The sequence below is a fragment of the Pholis gunnellus genome, assembly GCF_910591455.1.
Source record: "Pholis gunnellus genome assembly, chromosome: 19".
Taxonomy (NCBI): Eukaryota; Metazoa; Chordata; class Actinopteri; order Perciformes; family Pholidae; genus Pholis; species Pholis gunnellus.
The window spans coordinates 21,155,676-21,178,269 of record NC_136546.1 but is presented as its reverse complement, the minus strand read 5'-3'; the positions used below and the strand labels follow the sequence as shown (position 1 = coordinate 21,178,269).

Genomic DNA, 22,594 nt, shown 5'->3' with positions numbered 1-22,594 from the left:
AGTGGTTAATGCATCAGACTCATGTGCAGTGCTAACGAGTTTGACATGTTGCCACTCCAGAAGAGGATTTACTGTTTGAAATACTACAATCACTTTTAAGAATCCATCAAATGCGGCTGTTCATTTTGTGTGGGTCCATGTTGGAGTCGATGGCAATGAGAAGGCGGATAAAGCAGCAAAAAGGGCTTTGAAGAGTGGAAGAAATAATGTTAAAGTAAATATAAGTAAGTCAGAAGCTAAAGTGGTGATTAAGGGACAAATCAAAAAGAGATGGCAGAACGAACGTAATAAAGGAAGTAAAGGAAGATATCTGTTTAAAAATAAACCGTTGGTTGGGAGTGCAGGATCTAGTGGACAAACTAGGAAAGAGGAAATGATTATGACAAGACTAAGGAACGGCCGTACTGGTCTGAACAGTTCCCTCTATGTGATTGGAAAGCATAACAACGGAAAATGTGAATTTTGTGGAGAAGAAGAAACTGTGGATCGTGTTTTATTGTCCTGTCAGAGGTACGAGTCAGAGAGATGGGAGAGGAGAATATCATCAATGTACTAAAGAAAAGCTTTAGTGACACATGTTGGAAACTTTTTCTGGAATATTTAGAGTCAACAAGACTAATGAGTAGAATTTGAGAATTTTTTCTTCTATTTTGTATTTTTTTTTTCTATATGTATATAGATATTTATATTGGAGTTCTTAGTCCACACTCCAGATCAGTGGGCGGCGGTAATGCGCCCGGAAGCTGTTTGACAACCTCCATAAAAAGCAAAAGAAGAAGAAGAAGAAGAAGAAGAAGAAGAAGAAGCAGCAGGCGGCTGAAAACGGTCCGACTTGAACGCAGTTTCTGGTCAACGCCCCTTTCTGCTTCCGCCTGCTCTCTTCTGCTTTCCAGAAGAGACGCAGTTCATCTCGGACGAGCCTCTGACATGTTTGGTATTCCAGCATTCACGAAATCCTCATCTTTGCAACGAAAACACGAGGAGCATGTGTGAAGAGGAGCACACACACACACACACACACACACACACACACACACACTGTCTAAAGTCGCGATAACGCTGCAAGTCGGGTCTGACAGCGTTTCCACTGCGGAAGTTACAGGACACACCCGACTTCACTAGAGGATGTTAACATGGAGCTGACTTCAGCAAAGGTACTTTTACTACAAACCTATCCTCTGTCCGACATAAGCCGTCAATCTACGAGGTCATGATTTTCACTTTTCATGTTTTACTTCTTTCTCAACGTTTAAAAAGTTTAACAAACTTCTAACAAACTTCTGGAACAGTTTGTAGTGAGTTTTCCTTCAACCACTTAACTGGCTTTGTTTCACTGTCACATGTCTGACGTGTTTTGTGGTGCATGTGTGCTGTTAATAAACATGTTTGGATATGAAACGTGTCTGATATAAATGACATGCTGCTGTTGTCTCCGGCCAATCGACTGCAAAGATTCAAAGAGGCTCGTCATCGTTTCCTCTCCTGCAGGCAGCCTCTGGTTTGCTGTGGTCTTCAGGTTTAAACCTGTCACAGTTACATAACCAGCACAGGGAGCCTCATGGGGGGTTGTCTTCAGATGGATGTAAACAGAGATGAGATTCTACTGTAAACTGTGTGCACACGGTCATAAACGGGGCAAAGCGTCGTAGTGAGTTCCTTCATGTAAAAGCAGAAGGTTGTGTTTGTGCCTCTGTGCAGAGGATACACAGCCTGCTTTGACTTTGATGGACTATCAATGAGTTTAATGTGCATGCTGCAGTACAACGCGGAGGTTTGAGTGCAGCAGATGTTTATAGACTGACGGACGCTAGAGTATGAAGGCAAATCACTGTCAAAATCCGAGAGCGCAAATGAGATCCATGCGCGCGCGTATTTTACTTTGACGAGCGCTTTTATATCACTCCGCGAGCAAAAGTCCGTCTCGCGCGAGCAAAAGTCGCTCGAGAAGCTTAAACCTGCTCGCTCGCGAGTAGTTTTTCTGTTCGCTCGCGAGTAGTTTTTCTTCTTGACAGTAAGTGGGCGGACCCAGTCGCCCTTGTATCTCTACATCTGATTGGTCACAATGCTCGTCTTTGGATAAACCGGATATCACTGACACAGACGTCAGGTCTGTTAGAGGTGGTTATCAATCCACTAAACACTACTCCACTACATTTGCTTTGAATTCACTCCATCATTCTATTACAGACGATGTGTGTTTGATAGTCAAACTGTGACAAACAGCTCAAAGACACTCTTTGTTCTTAATTGATTAAAACATGATGCGATCATATTTAATCATATTGTTGTGTTTACAGAAGAGATATAATGTAGTTTTATATAATATGAGCAACAATGTGGACCTGCTCAAAGATCTGGAGCAAGATTAGGGACCACTGTTTGTATATTAACTGTTAAATCACTGACAAGTAGTTAGTGGAAATGTATTCAGATCCTCACTGCAGTAAACGTACTAACACATACTGATGAAACAATAATCCACTACGAGTAAAATACCTGCATTCAAAACCTTAGTCAAGTAAGTTATTATCAACAAAATGTACTTTAAGTGCAGAAAGTCAAAGTACCCGTTCAGTAAAATCTACATTATTTGCTCCTGACCTGTAGCGCAATCTGAACATCTCCCCCTGACGTCTGTGTCAGAGATATCCGGTTTATCCAAAGACGAGCATTGTGACCAATCAGATGTAGAGATACAATGGAGACTGGCTCCGCCCACTTACTGTCACCACGAGACCAAACACTCCAGTCTGACCTGAGGACGAGATGTTGAGATGTAGAGATTGTTTATTATAAAGTTGACTGAGACCGTTATGATGTGAAATGATTTAACAAAAGAGAAGAACAAAGTTAACTCCAGACGCTCTTTCATTTTTCATTTTCATTCATGTTTATAAAATCAAGCACTTTCTTTAAAGATGCAAGTTTTTCAAAAAATCTTTCTTGTGTATTTTATTTTTAGATGGATCCCTTATTTCACTTGAAATGAGAAGAACATTTATTTATGTATTTAAATGTATTATTTATAACCATCCAGTTAGATGTGAACACTGAGAATAATAATTTATGTGTATTTTCTTAATTTGATTTGACAGTTGTTGACTACACAGAGACGTTGTTACTACTACTAGGCTTCTTCAATATATATATATATATGTATGTATGCATGCATACATACATACATACATACATACATACATACATACATACATACATACATACATACACTTGTGCTATTTAGTGCCATATGGCACTAAATAGCCGTTTTAGGTCACCACGCTCAGTTACTTGGAACTGAGCGCTACAACTGTCAAAGCAGGATCACAATAATTATAAGACGTTATTATGAACATTGTTCCTGTCACAATGTACAGCATGATTATTGTTCTATCATCACAGGATTTTAAAATGTAAGAACTGTCGTATTATGAAACGATATCTTCTGTATCTTGACAGAGAGGACAGATGGAGACCCCTATCGTGGTCTTCAAGAGAACTTTGGATGATTTAGGAGCCGACCAGTTTAAAGAATTCAAGTGGTTCCTGCAGGAGGAGGTCCTAGAAGGCTTCCCAGCAATCCCAAAGAGTCGACTGGAGAATGCAGACCGGATGGACACAGTGGATCAGATGGTCAAGAACTACGGCATAAACACTATTAAAGTGATCCGGATTGTTTTAAAGGAGATAAATAGGAATGATCTAGTGGAGAAATTATCAAAAACCATCTCAGAACCTGAAGGTAAGTCATGGTATGAAGATCAAAGTAGAATATTCCAAAGACTTCAACGAACATTATTAAAGTAAGCAACGTCTGAATTTGAACAACAGAGACTCATGTCTTGTGTTGCACCTTGGCTTATAGACCAAGCTACCAAACAAGACGATAAAACGTCTCAGAGAAGAAAAACCAACAACACAAAGGCAGACAGTCCTGTTTCTGTTTCCTCTAAAGTTTAAAATGATCACACTGGTGTGACTGTAAGATACTGCTTGGACGTCATTAATTCTCTTTGTAATAAAGTAATAAAGCTTCTGGTTATTTGGAGACCAGAGTTCATGAACACATGAAGCACAACATGTCCGTTGATGTTAAATGATACTCAGTCATTTTACAGTAGTTACCTGTTCAGAGCCTTTAGTTATCAAACGAGATGAATAGAAATGACTCACATTCACATTCATTGATTTTTATCTTTGTTTTATTCATGCAGAGATTCTTACTGAGTGTCAGCGAAAACTCAAATCCAACTTTCAAAAGAAGTTCCAGAAAGTGTTTGAGGGAATCGCAGAAGCAGGAAACAAAATCCTTCTGAATGAGATCTACACAGAGATCTACATCACAGAAGGAGGGACCGGAGAGGTCAATCATGAACATGAGGTCAGACAGATTGAAACGGCTTCCAGGAAACCAGACAGACCAGAAACAACCATCAGACAAGAAGACATCTTTAAAGCCTCAGCTGGAGAAGAGGAACCAATCAGAACCGTGATGACAAAGGGAGTGGCTGGCATTGGGAAAACAGTCTTAACACAGAAGTTCACTCTGGACTGGGCTGAAGGCAAAGACCACCAGGACATACTGTTCACATTTCCATTCACTTTCAGAGAGCTGAATGTGCTGAAAGAGAAGAAGTTCAGCTTGGTGGAACTTGTTCATCGATTCTTCAGTGAAACCAAAGAAGCAGGAATCTGCAGGTTTGAAGAGTTCCTGGTTCTGTTCATCTTTGACGGTCTGGATGAGTGTCGACTTCCTCTGGACTTCCACAACAATGAGATCCTGACTGATGTTACAGAGTCCACCTCAGTGGATGTGCTGCTGACAAACCTCTTCAGGGGGAACCTGCTTCCCTCTGCTCGCCTCTGGATAACCACACGACCTGCAGCAGCCAATCAGATTCCTCTTGAGTATGTCGACATGGTGACAGAGGTCAGAGGGTTCACTGACCCACAGAAGGACGAGTACTTCAGGAAGAGATTCAGAGAAGAGGAGCAGGCCAGCAGGATCATCTCCCACATCAAGACCTCACGAAGCCTCCACATCATGTGCCACATCCCAGTCTTCTGCTGGATCACTGCTGGAGTTCTGGAGGATGTGTTGAAGACCAGAGAGGGAGGAGAGCTGCCCAAGACCCTGACTGAGATGTACATCCACTTCCTGGTGGTTCAGTCCAAACTGAAGAAGGTCAAGTATGATCGAGGAGCTGCGACAGATCCACACTGGAGTCCAGAGAGCAGGGAGATGACTGAGTCTCTGGGAAAACTGGCTTTTGATCAGCTGCAGAAAGGCAACCTGATCTTCTATGAATCCGACCTGACAGAGTGTGGCATCGATATCAGAGCAGCCTCAGTGTACTCAGGAGTGTTCACACAGATCTTTAGAGAGGAGAGAGGACTGTACCAGGACACAGTGTTCTGCTTCATCCATCTGAGTGTTCAGGAGTTTCTGGCTGCTCTTCATGTCCATCTGACCTTCATCAACTCTGGTGTCAATCTGCTGTCAGAAGAACAAACAACCTCCTGGTGGTCTACATTCTTAGGAGACAAACCTAAACATCTCTATCAGTGTGCTGTGGACAAGGCCTTACAGAGTCCAAATGGACACCTGGACTTGTTCCTCCGCTTCCTCCTGGGTCTTTCACTGCAGACCAATCAGACTCTCCTACGAGTTCTGCTGACACAGACAGGAAGTAGCTCACAGACCAATCAGGAAACAGTCCAGTACATCAAGGAGAAGATCAGTGAGAATGTGTCTCCAGAGAAAAGCATCAATCTGTTCCACTGTCTGAATGAACTGAATGATGGTTCTCTAGTGGAGGAGATCCAACAGTCCCTGAGGTCAGGACGTCTCTCCACAGATGAACTGTCTCCTGCTCAGTGGTCAGCTCTGGTCTTCATCTTACTGACATCAGGAAAAGATCTGGACGAGTTTGACCTGAAGAAATACTCTGATTCAGAGGAGGCTCTTCTGAGGCTGCTGCCAGTGGTCAAAGCCTCCAACAAAGCTCTGTAGGTGGATACACTACAGATACATTAACATGACTAAATATGTTTGATAGTTTACTTTGATTAAACATTTTGCTTGTATTAATCCCTGTTCCTCCCCTAGGCTGAGTGACTGTAACCTCTCACAGAGAAGCTGTGAAGCTCTGTCCTCAGTCCTCAGCTCCCAGTCCTCTAGTCTGAAAGAGCTGGACCTGAGTAGAAACAACCTGCAGGACTCAGGACTGAAGCTGCTCTCTGCTGGACTGGAGAGTCCACACTGTACACTTGAAAGTCTCAGGTGAGCATCAGGTGATTTACTACAAAGATGACGAAGTGGTCCAAGTGTCTGATCTACGAAGTTCATTGTGTTACCAACATGTTCCTGTGGGACAACAATGTCTACTAGTGTCTCTGCTGATATGCATTTGTGAATAATGGTGTAGAGTGATGGTGAACTGGCCACTATCCTGCTCGGGATCAAAGTGTTGGATGTCTTGTCTAACCAACATGAACATCCTTTGGCCCACCTGCTTTCAGGGAACCAGGACGGTTTAAGTCGTGCTTTTAGTTTGTTAGAGCGATCTACTGCACTGGAACAACTTATTTCACTGTGATAATGATTTTAAATGTCACAACAGTGACAGGATTTACACTAAATGTCTGTTTACAGAAGAAGATGAAACCAAAATGAAAGCCTCTCATGTTGATGATGAAGATAATGATTCATTGTGTATCGATATAAGAAACTCTGTGTGTTGTTTTGTGTGTTTGCAGTCTGTCAGGCTGTGAGATCACAGAGGAAGGCTGTTCTTCTCTGGGCTCAGCTCTGAAGTCAAACCCCTCCCATCTGAGAGAACTGGATCTGAGTCACAACAACCTGAAGGATTCAGGAGTGAAGCTGCTGAGAGGTTTTCTGGAGAGTCCACATTGTAGACTGAAGGCTCTGAAGTAGGTTCACTGTCTGCTGCTAGTGCAGGCCTTTTGTGTCTCTTTGTAGTCTTTATGTGGCTCTTTGGGCCCCTACCGGGCACAGGCCCAGGGGCCCAAAGGGTCAGGGGCCCCCTGACCTTCACCTACGAGATGTCACTCAAAGAGACACAATAAGACTACAAAGAGACACAAAAAGACTACAAAGAGACACAAAAAGACTACAAAGAGCCACATAAAGACTACAAAGAGACACAAAAGGACTACAAAGAGACAAAAAGACTACAAAGAGACACAACATGACTACAAAGAGACAAAAAGACTCCAAAGAGACACATAAAGACACAATATGACTACAAAGAGACACAAAAGGACTACAAAGAGAAACAAAAAGACTACAAAGAGACATATAAAGACACAAAATGACTACAAAGAGACACAAAAGGACTACAAAGAGACACAAAAAGACTCCAAAGAGACACATAATGACTACAAAGAGACACATAAAGTCTGGGTCGAGATAACCTTTTGGCAGAACACACGATTCATGTAGGTAAAATGGTTCTAGTACTCGGCCAAGTTTCCTGATGCCATCATCCTCCTTCTAGGAATGCTGGCTCCGGTATTTCTAGGAAATATCTTTTATTGAACTGTGTTGAGATATCTGTTATAAAACCTGCTTTTTAGCAGTTATATGATGAATTTCTTCAACACCTCATGGTAGCAAATGTCAAGTCAGCTCTTTGATCCCCTACTACTGCACCCCATTGAGCTCTCATACACAGGACGGAGAAACTCATTCCTATAACCTCCATCACTTCCTGTCACAGACCCTCTGCAGACGCTCTATGTCAAACCCCTCTGGTGCTAACCACAACTATTGACTGACAGTCCCTCTGCAGCCTCTGCTACCTCCTGCTCCTGACTGTGAGCCTGTTAGTTTGGGCCTTTTAAAGATCACATCTCTACATAATAAGTGTTTTTATCTCACTTTTACTTCATTTGAACATCTTGGTTTCATAGTGAACTCTAAAGATCCAGTGATCGTTTAATAATCTACAGACCGTCCAGGCCTAACAGTGTTGTTATCCAACACTTCTCAGAGTTACGATCACGTGTTACATCAAAGTATGGCCACATTCTTATTTGAGCTGATTTTAACATACATGTCTGCTGCCCTTCACAGACTGTTGTCACTGATTTTATGGAAACTCTGGAACCTTTAACCTCACTCAGGCTGTACAGGAGCCCCCCCACTCAAAGGGTCACACCCTGGATCTAGTTACCTACACTCTGGACTAAAAGTCTGTTTATAGAAGAAGATGAAACCAGAATGAAAGCCTCTCATGTTGATGATGAAGATAATGATTCATTGTGTATCGATATAAGAAACTCTGTGTGTTGTTTTGTGTGTTTGCAGTCTGTCAGGCTGTGGTATCACAGAGGAAGGCTGTTCTTCTCTGGGCTCAGCTCTGAAGTCAAACCCCTCCCATCTGAGAGGACTGAATCTGAGCTACAACAAGCTGAAGGATTCAGGAGTGAAGATGCTGAGAGGTTTTCTGGAGAGTCCACATTGTAGACTGAAGGCTCTGAGGTGGGTTCACTGTCTGCTGCTAGTGCAGCACCTTCATGTTTCATCAATAACTCTCTTTGATTTATCTACGTATAGATCCATACCTCCATACCTGGCTCCAATCCACAATTTACACTCTTCATATATATTTTTTAGTTCATACAGTGGCTAATCCTGACTTCTCGTTAAAAAGTGATTGTGGAATCCCACAGATTTACACATTTGGCAGAAAATGACTTAATTGAGAGGAAAACCAACGTTCTGCTCCATAGAGACCAATGTTAAATCTGACCACTCATTTCTCAAAGAAAGCAGACGGTACCAGTTTTGTATATTGCGCCGGAGCTCACATTTTTAACACCACCAACATAAAAAACACATCATCGCGTTCGGCAGAGTCTTATCTTTCTCACGGTATCCATATTTTGGCACTCAGACTCCTGCTTTTTGTTAAAAGGAGGCAGGAGTTTTGTTCAAAATCACTGTTTACTGTAACGTTTATTAATCAGTCTGCTTCTAACGCCAGGTGCGTCCTCACCATGGCAACCAGTTACACACACGCACGCACGCACGCTCTCTCTCTACACACACACACATGACTTGGAGATATTCAGTCAAAGGCATTTTTAGACCTCCTGTCTGTCTGTCTGTCTGTCTGTCTGCCTGTCTCACTCACTCACTCAGTACATATAACTGTATGTCTGCCTGTCTCACTCATTCACTCAGTACATATAACTGTATGTCTGCCTGTCTCACTCACTCAGTCCATCTAACGGTCTGAGTCTGTCTGTCTGTCTGTCGGTCTGTCTCACTCACTCAATACATATAACTGTCTGTCTGCGTGGAGCAGAGCAGGAAAATATTCTGTGATTTCTTCAAACAAATTGCTCAGAGTGCCACAATTTGCACACCTCATGCATTATTTTTTGCAAAAAGTTAGCTAATGGTGTGCTGGTCTAGAGAAATGATTGTGGAATCCAGCACATTTACACATTTTGCACTACAGACCTTAATTGACAGGAAAACCAACTTTCTGCTCCATAGAGACCAATGTTAAATCTGACCACTCATTTCTCAAAGAAAGCAGACGGTACCACTTTTGTATATTGCTCTGGAGCTCACATTTTTAACACCACAAACATAAAAAAACACATCACCATGTTCGCAAGAGTCTTATCTTTCTCACGGTATCCATATTTTGGCACTCAGACTCCTACTTTTTGTTAAAAGGAGGCAGGAGTTTTGTTCAAAATCACTGTTTACTGTAACGTTTATTAATCAGTCTGCCTCTAACACCAGGTGCGTCCTCACCATGGCAACCAGTTACACACACACACAGGCTCTCTCTCTGTCTCTCTACACACACTGTCTGTCTCTCTCTGTCTGTCTTTCTCTCTCTGTCTGTCTGTCTGCCTGTCTCACTCACTCACTCTGTCTCTCTCTATCTTTCTGTCTCCCCCCCCCCCCCTCCCATTTCAAAATAAAAGCCCCACAGAGTGAATCCTAACTGGAATACTTGTGATTTAATAACCTTTGTGTTTGTGTCAAACATTATGAATATGTCTCCTCTCCCCCTCTCTCACCCACCCAGTCCCACCCTTTCAAAATAAAAGCCCCATAGATTAACTGTATCTTAACATGAAGCTCAGAATGAGGTTCGTACAGAAATGATGGGAGCGTTAGCTCTCATCATTTCCAAAGGCATTACTAGCAGGCATCACGTAATGTGAGGAGAGGCGTTTCCCTGCTTTTTCTCCATGAACAGGCTGCAGGTGCACAGGTGATTCTGATTGAGCTAATTAGTGAACAGAGGCTCACAGACTCACATACACACATGACTTAACGATATACGTGATGCAGCTCAGCCAATCAAATATGGGTATTCTGTCAAGTTTCCTGATTCCAGTGAGATGTACACACACCATGACACAAGTGGGCGAGACGAGGAAAGACTTGGCAGAGCAGGACAATAGTTGGGTAAGCTGTAAATAATAAATCATAGATCAATCTCCAAATGAGAAAAATTGCCAGAGATCACAGTCTTGAACCAGGAATGGTTAGACTGATATAGGCAAATTCCTCCCATGGACAGGTGTTAGTGAGTGAGCTAATTAGTGAACATAGTCACATGTCACTTATAGATATTAAGGGAAATATATTCAGTCCCACCCTTTCAAAATAAAAGCCCCGTAAATGAACTGTATCTTAACATGAAGCTCAGAATATGGATTGTACAGAACTGATGGGAGCATCAGTTTCCTGAGGAGAGGAGACAGAATCTGAATTTATGAAACCCAAATAGAGGTTATTAAATGACAAGCTTCATCACAAAATTCCAGTTTGAATTCATTCTGTGGGGCTTTTATTTTGAAATGGGAGGGAAGCTCTCTAAAAATATCTAAGACCTCAATGCCTGTATGATAGAGAGAGAAGAGAGAGATAGACAGTTAGATGGACAGAGCAAGTGAGTGGCAGAGACAGAAAGGAGGTCTAATGATCTCCCCTGAAAATCTCTAAGAGATGTTCCACCAATTAGCTCACTCTCAAACATCTGTCCATCCGAGCAATTTGCCTATACAAGTCCAACCATTCCTGGTTCACGACTTTTCTCTCTGGCAATTTTTCTCATTTGGAGATTGATCAACGCTTTAATATTTACAGCTTACCCAACTATTGTCCTGCTCTGCATAGTCTTTCCTCGTCTCGCCCACTTGTGTCATGGTGTGTGTACAGCTCACAATCAGGAAGCTTGTCAGAATACCCATATTTGATTGGCTGAGCTGCATCACGTATATCTCTAAGTCATGTGTGTCTATGAGTCTCCGTTCACTAATTAGCTCAATCAGAATCACCTGTGCGCCTGCAGCCTGTTCATGGAGAGAAAGCAGGAAACACGTCATAACCGCAGCTCCTATTGGTCCGATATGAATCCATGAGAGGAAGGATGAGCTGAAGAGCAGATCATGTGAAACACGTTACTGGAGGACGGAGCCTCTCCAGCTGTTAGCAGACTGGTGTGCTAGCAGGCGAGTGAGCTGTACCCAGCATGCAGTTCGGTGGTGTAATTTTATAAATGTACAATTATTAGTATTACAAATTGTTTGTGTCACAGACTGTTGTGTCGTTGTGATTTGCTCTGTTAAAGAGCGTTAGTTGTGGGTTGTTCATTGTTATAAAGTAATGACCATGACTAGGGGTCCCTCTCAATTTGAACATCTTGGTTTCATAGTGAACTCTAAAGATCCAGTGATCGTTTAATAATCTACAGAAGAAGATGAAACCAAAATGAAAGCCTCTCATGTTGATGATGAAGATAATGATTAATTGTGTATTGATATAAGAAACTCTGTGTGTTGTTTTGTGTTTTTGCAGTCTGTCAAACTGTAAGATCACAGAGGAAGGCTGTTCTTCTCTGGGCTCAGCTCTGAAGTCAAACCCCTCCCATCTGAGAGAACTGGATCTGAGAGGAAACAACCTGAAGGATTCAGGAGTGAAGCTGCTGAGTGATTTTCTGGAGAGTCCACATTGTAGACTGGAGATTCTGAAGTAGGTTCACTGTCTGCTGCTAGTGCAGCACCTTCATGTTTCATCAATAACTCTCTTTGATTGATCTACGTATAGATCCATAAAGTGATACATGTTCTGGTAATATGTTCCACTTCACATCAGCTGCCTCGTTGTCTGCATGTCATCCTCTACAATCATGAAATGTACAACTTGTCTGGCTTCATGCTGCTGTTGGATGGATTACTGAACAGGCCTACCGGGCACAGGCCCAGGGGCCCAAAGGGTCAGGGGCCCCCTGACCTTCACCTACGAGATGTCACTCAAAGAGACACAAAAAGACTACAAAGAGACACAAAAAGACTACAAAGAGACACAAAAAGACTACAAAGAGACACAAAAAGACGACAAAGAGACACATAATGACTACAAAGAGACACAAAGTCTGGGTCGAGATAACCTTTTGGCAGAACACACGATTCATGTAGGTAAAATGGTTCTAGTACTCGGCCAAGTTTCCTGATGCCATCATCCTCCTTCTAGGAATGCTGGCTCCGGTATTTCTAGGAAATATCTTTTATTGAACTGTGTTGAGATATCTGTTATAAAACCTGCTTTTTAACAGTTATATGATGATTTTCTTCAACACCTCATGGTAGCAAATGTCAAGTCAACTCTTTGATCCTCTACTACTGCACCCCATTGAGCTCTCATACACAGGACGGAGAAACTCATTCCTATAACCTCCATCACTTCCTGTCACAGACCCTCTGCAGACGCTCTATGTCAAACCCCTCTGGTGCTAACCACAACTATTGACTGACAGTCTCTCTGCAGCCTCTGCTACCTCCTGCTCCTGACTGTGAGCCTGTTAGTTTGGGCCTTTTAAAGATCACATCTCTACATAATAAGTGTTTTTATCTCACTTTTACTTCATTTGAACATCTTGGTTTCATAGTGAACTCTAAAGATCCAGTGATCGTTTAATAATCTACAGAAGAAGATGAAACCAAAATGAAAGCCTCTCATGTTGATGATGAAGATAATGATTCATTGTGTATCGATATAAGAAACTCTGTGTGTTGTTTTGTGTGTTTGCAGGCTGTCACACTGTGAGATCACAGAGGAAGGCTGTTCTTCTCTGGGCTCAGCTCTGAAGTCAAACCCCTCCCATCTGAGAATACTGATTCTGAGAAGAAACAAACTGAAGGATTCAGGAGTGAAGCTGCTGTCTGATCTTAAGGAGAGTCCACATTGTAGACTGGAGACTCTCATGTAAGTAGAGGGTTGGAGTCAGTTCATCTTTGTCACAGCTCTGAGATCAGTCTGACTGAAGCCTGCACATCACTGGCTCTCACTTCATAGAACCAGCGTTACATTTAGTAACCAAGAACCTCTGCTGATGTTCTCCTGCTCAGTCTTTGTAGGAACATATGGAACCTTTAACATCTTATGTGTGCCCGTCCTTTTGTCTTTAGTTTTGTCCTCATATTTTTACAACAGACTCCATATTTACATGTTTGACATTAAATATTTCACAGTAGATGAAATGTGACGGAGACTCTTTGAACTCTACTGCTGTGTTCACACCAAACGCAAAGCTAATGTTAGCATCGTGGTGGTTTGATCAAGGGGGGGGCTGTTGTAGAATATTTCTATGTTATTCGCAAATCAAAATAATACAAGTCTTCAAATCATTCAAAGTTGTCTCCGGTCCATTTAATTCTTTTGCAAGAGGGAAAATACTCAACACAGCTCTTCACGCAGAGTCCGTGTTGGAAGCATTTCTAACATCAGTTCAGTTGTAGCTGCTCCATCATCTAGGCGTGAATAGGTCAGCGTGGTTATTGTTTGTACCGTAGACAGTCTGTGGTTCATACATGTACACACAGAGTCTGGTCTCGGTACTAACATGAGGTATCGTAGATCTCTGGGTGAACACAGACGGATACGATGTGTTTATCCTCCATTTGTGGTTCAACAGCATCAGGACGTCAGTGATGAAGGAGGAGAATCTCAACGCTGAAAGGCTTTAATGACACAGCCTCACGTTTCTTACTCCATTGGAGATATTTCAGTTCTCATCTCGTCTTTCTCCTCATTGACTCAAATCTTCGTCTGTTAGCGTCTTTGCATTTACTTCGTATGTAATGACGTCATGTTGAAAACCCGCTTGGTGTTTGTTGTGAACGCAGCATAACGGGGTTAAATCCATCTTTACAGTGAGCAGTGAACACCTCTCTGGGTCTGCAGTCATGATGCGTTCAGGACTCTCAGCACTTTATTTCAGTGAAACCTGCAGAGTCAACAGACTGGAGGCCCAAAGTGTCTGCAGGTGTGTGAGCTTGGAGCTCAGTGTAGGTTAACATGAGAGCTGAGAGGAAGCTGCTCTTTCTACTGATGTGCTTCACTGACTGACAGCTGATGAAGGGAGTCTCTGGAAACACTCATTCATCTCTTCTCTTGTCTTCTTCTTCTCTCATCAGATGGAAGCCCTGATGATCCAGAGAACATCTGGAGACTGCAGACTGCTCCACCACCTCCACCTGGATGTTATTTAGTGTGTTAAGCACCAGAAGACTTTTAAAGACTAAAGTCTGACGCCCTCTCACATGTACAGACATTGAGCCTCATATAACAACAGATTTACTCTTCTTTAGGCTCGAGGACCTTTTGAGATTCTACTGATTATTGTTGTTAGATTTCTTATTTGTTGTCTTCAGCTCAAACTCCCGTGAGCTGGAATGAGGGAGAGAAATGAAACTTGGATCAATAACTGGAAATGATGTTCATGTGCTTCTCAAGAAATACGACTCCGATCGGCCACATGGTGGCGCTGTAATTAACCTCCCAAAATGAGATTCTTGAAAAGCCACGCCCCTCACACCAGAAGTCCCACTGACTGGAGGTTTGACACCATGTCCAGCTCAGTCCATACAGATGTTTGCTCTCTCCTCCTAAACCTTACCTCTGTTTGCTACTAAACGTTCTGAGGATCATTATTGCTCAAACATTGTCAAAGGTCACCAACATCTTGAGGATATCTTGGTAAACATGGTACTATACCTGGTGAATCACCATGGTAACTGATGCTGAACACGCTCTAGATGAGACATCAACTCATAACTGATGTTACTTCTTTGATCTCTATTACTGCTGAGTGGTCATTTAATGATGATGTTTAAGTGACGTTCAGTCATTTATCGATGTGATATCAGACGTGCTTTGTGAAGCATAATTAGTTGAGATGATTTCATGAGATGATCTTGGTTTGACATGCTTTGCTCTGATCTTTGTCAGTCAGCAAAGGAAACAGGATGTAAGGTCACATGCTGTAACCATGCTAAGTGTTTAGGAGACATCCTGACTGATGTTCCACCAGGAAGACCAGACAGGAACCTTAGAGATAAGAGTTAACCTCAAGAAGTCTGTCATGAGCTGTGAGACTACGTAAACAGCTTCATCAGTGATGTGCTAATGTTTAGTTGTGACCATATATGGACCAGGAGGTTAACGATGCTCCAAGTAAAAAGGTAGAAACAGGAGGAGGCGACACACAATCAGAGCTTTTTGGGGTTTATTCAGGTGTTTCTAGCTTTGAGTCTTTTTGACGAGGCTTATTTGGTGATTTGAACTTTTGAATTTTGCCTTTTCTTTTCTTTTCTTTTCATTTTGTCCATTTTTGTAACTTTTAATCTTCTTTTGATTGTAAACACCAAATAAAACTGGTTTGTATTTTGTGCTGCTGGTCTCTGAGGGAGTCTGCGTATCTCCATGAGGTCAGAGAGCTCTTCTCCTGAGAGGCTGACAGCACTGAATGATGGATGTGAATATCAACTAGAACATTTCACAAGACATGTTGACAGTGTGGCTTCTACTGCCCGAAGACGTCTCAACATGTAGCTCCACACGCCGATGTTACCGGTAGTGTCGTTGAGGTTTGATTGAGATGTCGCTTCTCTCTTTCCTGTGTTTTAGATTCAGACTCTTGGATTGAATCTTGTGTTCGCGATGGACAGTCCACTAATATCTCCGTCACTATGTTCTGAAAATTACTGTTGGACAGTAAAACGGCTTTAACTTCCTGTCCGACATGAACTTATCACACATCAAGCCGGAATACCTGCTTCCTGTCTTCAACAGGAAGTTAAATGTACTGTTTGACTCATCTGCGCTATTTACATTATTGAGAGGAACTCCTAGTCATGGTTATAACTTTATAACAATGAACAACCCACAACTAACGCTCTTTAACAGAGCAAATCACCACAACACAACAGTCTGTGACACAAACAATTTGTAACACTAATAATCGTACATTTATAACATTACACCGCCGAACTGCATGCTGGGTACAGCTCACTCGCCTGCTAGCACACCAGTCTGCTAACAGCTGGAGAGGCTCCGTCCTCCAGTAACGTGTTTCACATGATCTGCTCTTCAGCTCATCCTTCCTCTCATGGATTCATATCGGACCAATAGGAGCTGCGGTTATGACGTGTTTCCTGCTTTCTCTCCATGAACAGGCTGCAGGCGCACAGGTGATTCTGATTGAGCTAATTAGTGAACAGAGACTCATAGACACACATGACTTAGAGATACACGTGATGCAGCTCAGCCAATCAAATATGGGTATTCTGACAAGTTTCCTGATTCCCACACCATGACACAAGTGGGCGAGACGAGGAAACAGACAGCAGAGCAGGACAATAGCAATGAGAGCCGCAGATAACAAAATACATTTCAGTTGCTAAACTAGAGAGTTTATCGGTGATTCCTCCTCCTCACCTGCACGTGACTTGTGGTTATCCACATATTGGTGTGTGTGTGATCCAGATGTTATTTGATCTGAGGCAAACAGCCAGTCAGTGTCAGAGACGTCACACATCACGTGGTGTAGTTCTACCAGCTGTCCACCAGGTGGCACCATCTAACATCAGTGAACTCCAGATCAGCATCATCAGCTGCTGTCACTTCTTGTGTGATGAACAGCAGGACAGAGTGAAGCTGACGTCATCGGAGCTGAAGATCATCCTCACGCTGTGAGCTCCTCTACATCTACATTTGTATGTGACTCATGTTGTTCATGTTTGGAATCACATTTGTTTTTGTTCTTCTGGGAACTTTAGAAATCAAGATGTGACCCACTTCCTGTTTTAGGTCAGTTATGGTCACATGGGAAGACAACTCCTCTCTTCATCTACTTTCATATTGTGATCAAAGTTCTGTGTTAAATGTCTTACGAGGAGAAAACGGTAAATGTTGTTCATGTTGCTCTGATCTGAAGAGGTTTAATTTAATATGTATTTAAAGGAGCCAGTCTGTGAGGTCAGGGGTCAGCACACGCTGCTCACCACACAGCTGACCCCGATGCCTGTCCCTGTGAGCGGTGGGCCCGCAGGGTGGAGGCCCCCTGTGGTTCTTTGGGGTCCTGCCCGGCCGGGCCCCGTGTGTCAAGGCCTGACCACCAGATGCTGACCAGCGAGGTCCCCCTCCAGGTCTGGATCTAGAAGGGGGCCCTGGTTCCCCTTTTCCTGGCGCGGTGCTGCAGCTCCTTCTCTACAGGTTCAGGATCAAACAATATGTCCATGTGTGTTTGTGTGTATTGGATACTTCTCTTGTATATAACTTGTACAGTTCTAAAAATACATGACAAGCAGATTGTATTTGATTCAAGATATTATCTATTTATTTATCAGTACACGAGTAGTATCAGCTTCATGTTAAAGTATCAGCAGTAAAGTATACTATATTGTACTTTATACTGTAGTACATCTCAGAGGTACATGTTGTACATTGTACTTGAAGTCTAGATGATTAAATGGAGAGTATTACTCAGTAGTAGCAGTCCTATTATACCTTGAACCCTTTTACACACAAACCATCGTCATGACGCGAGTTATGAAACCTAAATGCAACTCACGTCTGAAATAAGAATAAATGAAGTTATTGTTTTATTCCATAATTCATATTCCTGTAGAAGCCCTGAAACGTGTACTGAGCATGTGATGTCGGTCTTTAATAAGCAGCATCTTCATGGCTCAGGCTCTAAACGCCAGATCTAAACTTCCCTCCGATGGTTGTAGTTCAGGCATCAGTGGTGGTGAAAGAGGGGATCTGTAGTCCTCGTGTGAAGCTTTTGATGGAGACGTATCTGCTGAAGGCTGCTCACTAACATCAGAGTGATGCTCATCTACAGGCCTCCATTGTTGCCCTGATGAGGAAATCCACTGATGTGGTTCTTCCAGCAGGTCATTCCATCACTGCTCACTGAGTTCTGTTCTACTTTAAGGAGTTACCTTCTAGCAGGGATGTGACTCCGCCCTCTTCTAGAGAGTCTACATTCAATGAGATGATATCATTGTGTAGATGCTGTCGTGGAAAATAATCTTTTTAACCTCCCGGTGAGAAATAATCGAGATGAGAAAACTCTTCAAATATAAAAACATATTTATTGAACAGACACTAATGATAATCCAGCTGAATGGATAGAGCTCTTTCCCCACAGGCGGTTCGGAGGTCTAACAACAAGGAATAGACAGAAACAGAGTATCTGCACGTTATCTCGTCTCCTCCCTTCACAGACGTCCTCTATCTGCCGCTGTACACACCGAGGCCGGCTCCAGCCTTTTCGTGGGACGAGGGTTAGGTGGTGAAATACCGATGAACTCATTTATCGTTAGGTTTTAAATGAGCCTGGTTGGCCTCATCTGCATATATGCAGGTTTAAGCGATACAAGTTCTACCTAAAAGAACGATATGATACATTTCCACAACACGTCCCCCTTTGGCCATTAAAGTATTTACAATTTATCCAAACATCAACACATTTTACCCCAAATGGTTTATATATGCACATCATTAATCAGTAAGTTTAACATTAGCTGTTTTGTGAGATTATATTTCTATAATAGCAAGCTATAATAAACACAAGTATTACACAAAGTCACCTTCGTAGTCCTGAAGGAGGGAAAAGTCAGATGTTGCAGAATCTGCCTTTTTAGACTAAACAGTGGAATGTGCACGTGTGATGTCTGAGATGTTGTGGATCTTTGGCTCACTCTTCTGATGTGTGTTCTATGTGTGCGATCAGAGGCTGTGTTCATGTTTTAAACACGTCACAGCTCGTGTGCTGCCGGACTGTGAACTATATTCATATCACATGTTATTCGATGGTGACTTCATGGTTTTACAAATCGATTCTTTAATCTAGTGGTTGCTGATTTGAGTTCTTCTCACTATAATTGTTCTGATGCATCAATTGTTAGGAAACACAGTTATTATTACACAAAGAGCAGGAAACACATTGAAGCTCTGAGGCCACACCACCCCGGAGAGGAAATGTGTGCCTTAGTGCAGGAGATCTGCCTTCCAGTGTGGCGTCATCTTTGCACATATATCCTCCAACCTCACTGATGTGTGTGTGACAGCTTTGCAGTTTGTGAACCTCGGGTTGCTCCTCCTCTCTCTCCAGCCACACAACATGAGTGAGCTGATCGGCTACACGTTTGATGCGTTGTTAGCAAACAATACATTTCTCTACAAATACTAAAACCAGTGAACCCTCTTGTGTACCATGCTAACTTATAAAATGTGATATGTTATCATTTCTTTACTTTGTTTCCAGTAACTGTTTCTTTAGGTCTAGTTTTAAACCTGAGGTCTACAGATAAATGATGCTCCCTAGTTATTCTCTGACAAATCACTCCTGGAACTAAAGACCTCTGCAGTATAGCAGAGCAACGTTCAACTAGGCCCACGAAAGAGTTGTGCTTTGTCTCTGTATTTTACTGTACAGTTCACCAGGATCCTCCGTGGGTCTGAAATCAGTGAGTCCAGTCTGCCGATCCAGCCAGACAGACATGTGTTTCTCCTCCAAACCTGAGCCCCACGCCAAGCTACATGCAGACACACACCCTGTAACAACTCAGATTGTGCGGGAGACAGAGAAACAGAGGCAGCAGCGTGTGTGTCTCTATTGTTTCCATAGTTCACAGTATACAGGTACACAGCATAGCTTTAAATCTCTCCCGCTATGCAGAACCACACCAGCACTGACACAGCGAACGCATCACCCGGAGACAATGACCTCACTCCTCCAGCAATAGATGGCAAGTCTAGAACACGGCAGCTCTAACGAGCCCTAAAGGTTTGTGTGATGAGACACGTTGGACTCGTTTGACTGCTTTTGAGCAGCATGAGTTGGTCCTGTGTGTAACGCTGTGGTAGGTGAGCTTACTGCACATGCTCACGTAGTCTGGTCTAGTTGATGGTGTAGTGCATGAGGATCAGGACCCTGTGTCTTCATGTCACCGTGAAGCTTTGGTGCGCTGTGGAGGAATGCCATTAAAGGTCAACAGGGCGCTTATCCGTCAGGCCTCTCACAGAGTCGGTTCCTTTGATAGAACCTTAGTTTCTAACTCTAGTTGCTGTTTCATAGACGTCTATTGTAATGGAGGAGTGTGTGAGGGGATCTCTGAGGAGTCATGAGCGAGGACGCACGACAACAGACTTCCAGGAAGTGTGTTAACGGAGGCCACGCCCCCTCAGTGCTCATCATGTGATTGGACGCTGCAGCTGATGACTGAGTTTAACAGCAGAGTGAAGATCAGATTAAACTCTAGTTTATATTTGATCTGTTCTCTGGTTTAAATAGATGTTCATTGTAGTCTGAACAACAAAAGAACCACAAACAACTTTCTTCATTTATTAAAGATTTGTGTTTTCATGATGTTTCCTCAATAACTTTATGATGAAACAACTAAAGTGAGAGATCTTTACATCATTGATCATCATTTCATTCAGTCACGTGAGGCTGATCATTCAGTGTTTCATGAGTTTGATCATTAAGTTTAACCTGAAACATGGAGCCTCATACATTCATTCAGTGTTCAAGAGAAACAATCATCATGTTCTGTGTTATTTAATAATGACGTCACGATCTGAGTTTAAAACGTTCAGACGCAAATAAGTCTTTTGCACACGACCATCGCCGTGCGTCAGCCGCTGTTTGAGGGTTTTAATGCTTTTCTAACAGATTTCCCTCATTTGACGCTGCTTTTTGTAAACCTGAGCCAAAGTTCGTGGGATTGAATGTTTTCAAGGAAGCTGTAACTGACCTGGTGTGTTATGATTTCTCTTGCATGTTGCCTTCAGCAAACAGCGTGCTGTTGGAAAAGTACTGGCGTACCATTCTAGGGTTAGGTTCATCCCGCTGAACCACAGCAGCATACCAGTGCAGGGATCGGTAGCTACCACGGAACCACAGCAGTTGTCAATACTAATTCGGTCAGCTGATCATGACCGAATTAGTTTCATGAGTTTTTAACCATTGATCAGGTCCATTTTGAAATGAGTTTGAACCCTTTGACGGTTGATAAATGGCCTGTGGGATTCAGTGAAACTAAGTCCGTGTTGGAACAACACTTGTAGGATGAAGAGGAAACGATTTCATCTAAGCTGTCAAACCACTTCTGACGTTCTCTACATGTTTCACTGATGATGTGAGCTCAGATTAAAATATAAATGGTGTTGAGTTTCAACCAGTAAAACATGCAAACATGCTGACGTCTACCTCTTCTGATAGGCTGACGTCTACCACCTGAATTTTAAAGACTGTTTGTATGTTCTTCACAAAGAGAGCTTGCAAAGTGTCACCGGAGCCAGATGTCTGTGTTGCTGGTGAGAGGCTACAGGTAGTGTCAGATTTTAAATATTTCGTAATTTTTATTGATTCTAATCTCTCTTTTAAAAAACAGGTAAAACATGTGACAAAGGTCTTAAAATGTAATCTCATACATTTTAGATATATAAGGCACAGTCTAACCATGCAGGCTGCAAAATTGTATTTTAATGCGATGATTGTCCCATCTGACCTACTGCTGGACCAGCTGGGCACAAGCCAGCAGCACAACATTCAAATATATTCATATTCTCCATAAACAAGCCCTAAAAACACTTGATAAAAAAGCCAAAAGTCACCATCACTGCAATATTCTCACCAAGCACCATATCCTGAGTTGGGAGAACCTCATTAAATTCACTGATGTGTGTCTGGCTTTTAAAATGTTACATGTTATGGCCTCGCCTCCACTTCGTGATTTTATTAGACAAAGCGCTCAAAGCAGCAGAATCACTAGATCTGCTTCAAGAGGTGATTGTGTCATTTCATATCGGTCAAGCTCGTTTAGCAAATCTACATTCTGTGTGAAGGCAGCTCACTGGTGGAATGCTCTGCCACCACACATACGCACACACAACACGTACAAAACATTCAAGCATAACCTTAAAGAACGGCTTGTTGCCAATCAGGTGTGCAAGCATTGATGTGCTGTCTGTCCTGCCTGCTTGTTTCGCCTATATGTGCATTTGTCTTGTTCAGTGTTGCTATTTTCCATTTTTTGATGTGTCTGTTATGTGCTTCAGTGTTATACTCTATATGTGTTGTACTGTAGGAGGGTTTGTTCTGACGCATGCTGCAGCCTGTTATGTCTGCTCTGCTCTCGTGTCGTACACTTTTATTTTGCTGTGTATTGGTTTTGTCTATACTATTGCTGTCCGTTTGTCTATGTATTTTAATTCCGTTGCCATTTGATATTTAGTTATTTT

The 22,594-nt window shown here is 42.5% G+C and overlaps 1 protein-coding gene across 2 annotated transcripts; it reads left to right on the top strand.

Moving 5' to 3' along the window:
- The first annotated feature begins 802 nt into the window (after positions 1-802).
- Positions 803-15,728, top strand: LOC306711285 (protein NLRC3-like). Of its 2 annotated transcripts, XM_079180152.1 has the most exons (9): positions 803-1,154; positions 3,457-3,739; positions 4,212-6,006; positions 6,107-6,280; positions 6,757-6,930; positions 8,330-8,503; positions 11,855-12,028; positions 13,088-13,261; positions 14,473-15,728. In XM_079180152.1, the coding sequence occupies exons 1-9, from the start codon at positions 1,134-1,136 to the stop codon at positions 14,483-14,485; spliced, it is 2,982 nt and encodes a 993-aa protein (XP_079036278.1). In that variant the 5' UTR covers positions 803-1,133; the 3' UTR covers positions 14,486-15,728. The 2 variants fall into 2 exon arrangements, with proteins under 2 accessions (XP_079036278.1, XP_079036279.1); XM_079180153.1 differs by lacking the exon at positions 6,757-6,930.
- The last annotated feature ends 6,866 nt before the right edge of the window (positions 15,729-22,594 follow it).

Bases quoted from the DNA above. Each gene is read 5' to 3' on its own strand.
- LOC306711285 (XM_079180152.1), top strand. From the start codon at position 1,134: ATGGAGCTGACTTCAGCAAAG. The intron at 6,007-6,106 runs GTAGGTGGATAC...TTCCTCCCCTAG, and splicing joins AAAGCCTCCAACAAAGCTCT to GCTGAGTGACTGTAACCTCT. The intron at 6,281-6,756 runs GTGAGCATCAGG...GTGTGTTTGCAG, and splicing joins TGTACACTTGAAAGTCTCAG to TCTGTCAGGCTGTGAGATCA.